Genomic DNA, 6,824 nt, shown 5'->3' with positions numbered 1-6,824 from the left:
AAAAAGACAACCTGTAAAATGGGAAAAGATCGTCAGCTATTTGTCTGCTAGGGGACAGTTACCTGGAATATAGAAAGAACTTAAAACACACTCACACACCAGGCCACAAGATGCAGGTAACAATTCTTCCTTTAATGTGATTCGTAGTTATTTGGATGACCTGCTCTGGTCCCCCTCAGGTTTGCAAGGGGGCCTCATGGCTAGCTTTTTCTGCATGACAGCTCATGTGTGATCATGAACTTAGTTTTCAGCCAGAGCACTAGAAGCCGTGTCTCTTGAGGTATTTGGCACGTGCAAGGACATCATTGCAGAAGTCGCAGCTCAGGTCCTGGCTGCTTCTGACGAGGCCAGCATCCCCGCTGTAGGCACAGAGCCCACCTGAAATGCATGTGGTAGGTTAATCACCTTCAGGAGCCTCAGCAAAAATCCCTTAGATTCTCCTTCCTACTGCCAGGCAGGGGGCACCATTGGTGTGCATAAATGTGGAGCAAGGCACTGAATTTGTCTGTAGGGTTCCACCCTGTGAAACATCAGACCGAGGGGCTTATACTTACCTCTCAGGTACTGGCTGGGGGTCCAGGTTGGAAATGTCCTCTGGATTTCTTTGATTCTATTGGTCAGAACCTTCGTCACCTGGGAAACCTGGGGCTCGCTGATCCAGGATGTGGGAGTGAAGACGTTTGTGTCCTAGAGGTCGAGAGGCAGAGGGAAACAGTGGGCGGAGAGTGACACCAAGTCAGGAATTCAGGGTCTTTCTTTCCCCCCTCTCTGTTTTTCTCATCCCACCTTCGGAGGAACCAGTGCCACCACTGATCTTCCTGGGGATTAAAGAGCAAAGCCACTGTTCAAGACACAGCAGACCGGTGTCAGGGAGGCTGTGGGGGGATTCGAATCTCTGCTGTTGACAGGCATGAAAAGTGATATGGAAGCAGTACGGAAAGTTCTCAGAAAATTAAAACTAGGAGTGCATGTGATCTAGCAACCCTGTATCCAGGTATTCAAAATAATTGAAATCAGGATCTCAAAGAAATTTTAGCTCACTGCAGAGCCCTGCACGGGAGCCAAGTGTTAGAAGTGACAGAGTGCCCTTGACAGACCAATGAACAGAGAAAATGTGTCATAGACCTACCGTGGAGTATTGCTCAGTCTCAGAAAGAAAGGCCATTCAGTAACAGGGACAATATATAGATAACCCTGCAGGACATCAGCCTAAGTGAAAGACAGAAACCAAACACATATGGTTGCACTCATAGGCGGGATCTAAACTAGTCACACATGCAGACACGAAGAACAGAATGGTGTCCTAGGCTGGGCTGGGGGAAAGGAAGGTGGAGAGTTGCTAGTTGATGTGTACAGAATTTCAGCTTTGCAGGTAAAATGTTCTGGAAATCTGATGTGCAACACTGTACTTGTAATGAATGCTATGTATTACGCACAATAGCTATGGAATTTTAAATAAAATCCATAGAGATCTCATGGTAAACATTCCTACAAAAAAGGAAAAAAGAAGAAAGTAAAGTGACAGGGTTTGGGCTAAGGAAGTGACGCACAGTCATCTCTTTGCTGCCTCGGGTAAGGGTGAGAGGTCCACCTGGAGCCCAAGAGGACTGAGTTGGTGCAGGTTCCACTGCAATGCGCTCTACTGCTGCAAACGCAGAGCTCCTCAACAGGCCGGAAAAAGGCTCTCCGTCCCAGAAATTCTCCTTCCAGGTGATCGGGATATCCAGCGGTGCCTCTCACCCTTCCCCTACTCCTTTGGTTTCCACGCTCATGTAGAGTTCACATTATTTAGGAAAAATGTCTTAATGTAGGGGGTTCTTACTTCATCATGTTCCCCAAGAGCCAGATGTCACAAAGGAGTGAGCAGGGGGCAGTAGTAAAGATGCCAGTCCTGACCCAACAAGATGTCTTTATCCCAGTTGTGGGTTTTGCGGGGTGACTGGTTCCATGTGAGCTCATCTCCTCACTTGTCAAGGATGGATTGTGGGTCCCCGATTTGATAAGTTATTTGAAAGAACTTTGTGGTTTCATAAAAGGAACCACTCATGCAAAGCCAATTTAAGGATCATTGAGCCACGAATGTTCTTAAAAGCTTACTTATTCCTCACACATTTCTTAACAGTGGTCTGAGATACAGTAGGAAAAATTGAGCCTCAGACCAAAGGCTGAGGTTGACCCCAGCTAAGAGTTAATCAGACCAGAGCTTGACCAGTTTCCTAGAAGTCTCTCTCCAACAAGTTATGCCAGGCAGAGTCAGTGCAATAAAAGCACTCAACCACCAGAGCTAAGAATTGTATGGAAAGAAGATAAGGGAAAATGAACTTAGAATTTGTTATGTATTCACCAGTACCAGGCACTTTTTCATATTGTTTCGTTGAATACTACCTGTGGTGTGTTGTATGGAACTGTGCCATTAACAACCTGAAAAACAGGCCAATGTGTCCTTAGAACTGTCAGCCGCAGAAGGACCACATGTGGCACTGGCTGATGGAGAGGTACCTGCACCACATTGATGGGAACGCCCACTTTGATTGGAACACTGCCCCGGAGAGACTCCCTGGACAGGATCCCAGCGATCACTGCAGGATCCACGCAATACTTCCGGCCGATCGTCCGCAGGATGGGCTGGTATCTCAGCAGGTGAGGCAGGTGTATTTCAGCCAGTCTTTCAGAAGCACGGACTCCTAAGGCAAATGCAGGAGGAAGGTTACAGCTTGGGGGTGACTTACACTGAGAGGGGAGCCACTGAGGAGAGAGAGATCTGGGAGCCCAGGGTTTGGTCCTAAACCCCTGGTGCCACTTCCTGACCTGACATTAAGATTCTCTCCCTAAGAGCTTGAGCCAGTGCCCCTCCCATGCATCTCCTGGGAAACACGTCCTCTATTTCGACCAGTGCCCCTCAGCCAGGCTCCTGATGTCATTCTGTGGGCATGGGCATCACTGGGCCCCTCCTACACACCCCAGACAGGACTCCTCACAAGATGTGCAGTGCCCTTCACTCTGCTGGCCGGGAGCACACTGTGGAGCACAACTTCCCCCAAGCCCTTCAAGAAGTCCTGGGAGTCCCCCGCTCAGTGGCTTCGCCTACAATTGTGGAGACCATCTCTCCACTCCTAAGTGACACCAAGCAATTGTGTATGTTTAAACCCTTACTTCACAAGAATGCTAGGAACAAGGAAGATGCACACCAATTTTCCTGGCTGGCCTGCCTTTCTAAGCGAGGCATTGACGGCTTCAAGAAACGCTGGCATTCCATGACACTGCTCAGAGCTTACAGCACAGAAAGCCTGTCCCCCAACCGTTCAAGGGTGGTTCAGGGAAGCTGGGAGATGTTTCTCTCCCTCTCTCTCTCTCTCTCTCTCTCTCTCTCTCTCTCTCTCTCTCTGTCTCTCTCTGTGTGTGTGTGTGTGTGTGTGTGTGTGTGTGTGTGTGTGTGTGAATTTGGTACAGAACTTCACAGCAGGTTACAGGGATAACAGTAATAGGTGCCACAATATATCTTGTTATCTTCACAATAGTTGTTCTTTCAATCATGCATAGCAAAATAAAATGAAATACAGGCATTATAGAACTTATCAAAAGAGAATATTGAATAGAGCAATACCATAATCAGAATAAAGCAAAACAGTGGTAAAAATATTTGTTTTCAAAGAGATGGTAGAAGGAAATCCCCCTTATTTGCTATATTGCATAATGTCAACCTCCTAAGAGCTGCTCAGACCTCTGGCTGAGCTGGGAGATTTGGTTGAAGAAGCAGAGCCAGGACTCTGACAGGGTCCTTGGACTCCATGCCCAGTGCTCTTCACACCTCTCCTTAGCTTGGGTATCTCCTTAGCAGGACCCCGGGGACCATGTCCAGAGAGCCAGAGGAGACAGGGAGACATAAGTACCGCAGTAGGTCAGGCCGTAACGTCTTCCAGTCCCGCAGGATGCTCCTGGGGTGTCCAGGGTGCCGATGTTCCCATAGCAACCCCAACTGCTGCTTTCCGATGAGTCTGCACATGGAGAAAGCCTTAGCCTTAGGCACTGCCCTAGAACAGAGCTCATCACTTTCCTCCCTAAGAATGAAATGACCATTCCTAAAGGCAACTGTGAGAAGAGAAATAATGATAACTTGACTCTGCAGTTGAAGCTGTAGGAATTTATCCAACAGTAAACCAAGAAATCACCACAGATGATGCTGTGGTACTGAGTTCCCGCCTGCTATCCTGTAGACAGGAGGGTCTACTGGGGCAGCTATGCTCTTTGCAAAGCTCAGGTTGTCTGATGCTGCTGGGTAGGGGTTCTGGAGCAAATCAGAGATTATTTGCTCCCTGTGCCTTAATCTTCATCTTACCTCACTCAGCATACACTCAAATACTCCTGACTTCTTGGCCAGGTGAGATGTTCAGGTTGGTTCTGGAGAAACAGATAAAACCTGAGTCTCCCAGGGAATCTCAACTCTGACTCATGGGAAAGTCACTGCCCATATCCTGGGCCTGAGGTTGGCTTCACCTTCTCTTGGTGTGTTCTAGGTAGGCGCCTCAGGTTGTAAAAAGGGTGCCCATGTGAAGCACAGAGCTAGGTCTCTAGGCGGGGAGAGGAGTCCTCTCTCTTCTGCTTCTTCCATGTCTCTATTTGCATCTTTCTCCATGCAAAATTTAGTCTTCATTGAAAGGGAGGTGCTGTTTTAGATGCTGAGATTTCACAAAGGCCCCATAAGAGAGGGTTGCTTTTTCTTTTCATGCCTAGGGTCAAGGAGTATTAACAGTAGCCAACTGAGCCTCTGTATTTGTGGGTTCTGCCCCTATGGTTTCATTCAATCACAAACCAAAAACATCTGAGGAAAGAAACTGCCTGTGCTGAGCAGGAACAGACCTCTGTGCTTGGCACTGTTCGCCAGGCAGCACAGCTGAATGAATATTTGCACAGCATTTGCATAATGTTAGGAATGAACCGTAACCTAGAGGTGACTGGTGGAGTGGGGAGGATCCGTGTAGCATCCATCAGACACTACACCATCTTATAAAAGGGACAGGAGCACCTGAGGATGCGGGTACCTGGCATCCTGACTCATGACTGTAATTTACCATTGGCACTAGGATGGGTGTTTTAATGCCTACCTCAATTCTAGGGAAACCCAACCTTTCATGGGAAATTGGGGGAAAGACGGGTTTGTCAGGGACTGTTCTGAACTCCAGGATTTGCTGGACAATACAGAAGAAAAAAATAAGATTTCCACTGTGGTTTCGAGCATAAAAGTCCCGCTGTGTTCTTGTGCTTCCCTTTCCCATTTCCAAGGTGGGAAACAAAACATAACAAAACCCACTCACCCATCAGGGCTAGGAGGCCTAGAAGCAGCCACAATGCGGACATCCTGAAGATCTGGCTCTGCTGCTCCTGAAATGCTTTGAAAATGAACATTAGCTCAAAGATGTAAAAATGTCGCTCACTGTCATTACAGTGCGAGACGTTTCTGGGGAAGGGGGCATGAAGGGAGCAAGGTTTCCTGTGTCAGGCGAGTGGGATAAGTGCTCCATTCTTCCTTAAAAAGGAGGAGATTTCCACCCGGACCACAGGGAGGAGTCACAGTGTGGGGACACTGAGTATTGGCAGCAAGTCATGATGCCTTCATTCCGGACACCAGGAACACTGCGACCTGACACAAGTCCCTGAGAAGCAAACTTCTGATGCGTGTGTCTCATCCGAAGGGCCTCTCCACTGTCCACATGCGACATGGAAGGGACAGTCTTGTGTTGGCGGCCTCCCTGACTTGGATTCTTTGTCAGTTAGGTAGGAGGAAAGGCCACGCTGTCGTTGGTGCCTTGGGACCTATGCCAACTCTTCCCTTTGGGGTGAAAGAAGGAGCCTGGAGCCATTTCCCACTGCTCCCACTCCCACACTGGGGAATTCCAGACCCTCTCAGTCATCCGAACCAAGTTCCCTGTTCTCCCTCTGTAGTCCACCCCCAACCTGCCCAGAGCTGGGGGTGGAGCTCAGGGCCTTCACACTGAGATATTTCCCCAGCCATGTTTCGTACCATCACAGGGTTTAAGTCACTGAATTGCACAGGCTGAGCTCTAACTTGCCATCCTTCTGTCTCAGCCTCCCGGAATGCTGGGATGACAGGCGTGCACTTCCCTATCCAGCCTGTAAAAACTTCCTAGCCAGAACCCAGAAGGATGGAAAGACAATCACGTGTGAAGTCAGGTCAAGTGCGGGCAGAGGCCTGGATGAACGTGTTAAGTGCTTGCTGCACTGGAGAATGGAAAAGCACCTCCACCAGGCATGCTCTGCCTCCCATTCTCTCTTTTGCAGCCCAGTGTCCCCTCACCACGCCTCATTTCAGTACAAGGAGCCTCGCTTTCCCCAGCAGCCCCCACATTAGTGACACACATGCCCAGAACAGCTCATGGTGGACTCAGGCAGGCTGGGGGAGCAGGCCTCTGCCCCAGAGCATCCACCTCCACCACCCTTTCTCACCACAGGGCATTCCCTGTTGTCTGGAAACAACAGGAGAGGAGCCTGGCAACCTGTCATTTTGACAGGTTTGATAATTGCTATCATTACCTGCAGCAGCCTGCGTGGAAACCTGGCACTTTTCATTGCTTTGGTGCTCAGGACCAAACCCAGGTTCCCTGTTCAGACAAGATTTGTACCACTGAGTTACACCCCCGGCCCCCTTTCAGGTTGAGGCTGTTCTTAGGATCAGTTTTCTTCCAAGCACTCAGGAAGACATGATGTCTCCAGATAGAAAGTTCCATGGTTGTTGAACCCAGGGCCTTCACACTGAGCAATAACCCCAGCCTTTTTTTAGAGTGTCCTGTGTCTAAGTCACTGAGTTG

The 6,824-nt window shown here is 49.0% G+C and overlaps 1 protein-coding gene across 1 annotated transcript; it reads right to left on the bottom strand.

Moving 5' to 3' along the window:
• Positions 1 to 259: 259 nt before the first annotated feature.
• Positions 260 to 5,355, bottom strand: Lyg1 (lysozyme g1). Its single transcript, XM_003471575.1, has 5 exons — positions 5,313 to 5,355; positions 3,891 to 3,995; positions 2,500 to 2,684; positions 555 to 687; positions 260 to 378 (listed from the first exon to the last, which is right to left on the bottom strand). The coding sequence occupies exons 1-5, from the start codon at positions 5,353 to 5,355 to the stop codon at positions 260 to 262; spliced, it is 585 nt and encodes a 194-aa protein (XP_003471623.1).
• Positions 5,356 to 6,824: the final 1,469 nt, after the last annotated feature.

This window comes from Cavia porcellus, unplaced genomic scaffold (assembly GCF_034190915.1).
Source record: "Cavia porcellus strain 051 isolate PalLab524CR breed Dunkin Hartley unplaced genomic scaffold, mCavPor4.1 scaffold_18, whole genome shotgun sequence".
Taxonomy (NCBI): Eukaryota; Metazoa; Chordata; class Mammalia; order Rodentia; family Caviidae; genus Cavia; species Cavia porcellus.
Note: the sequence above shows the minus strand (reverse complement) of the source record. Positions and strands in the feature narration are given on the sequence as shown.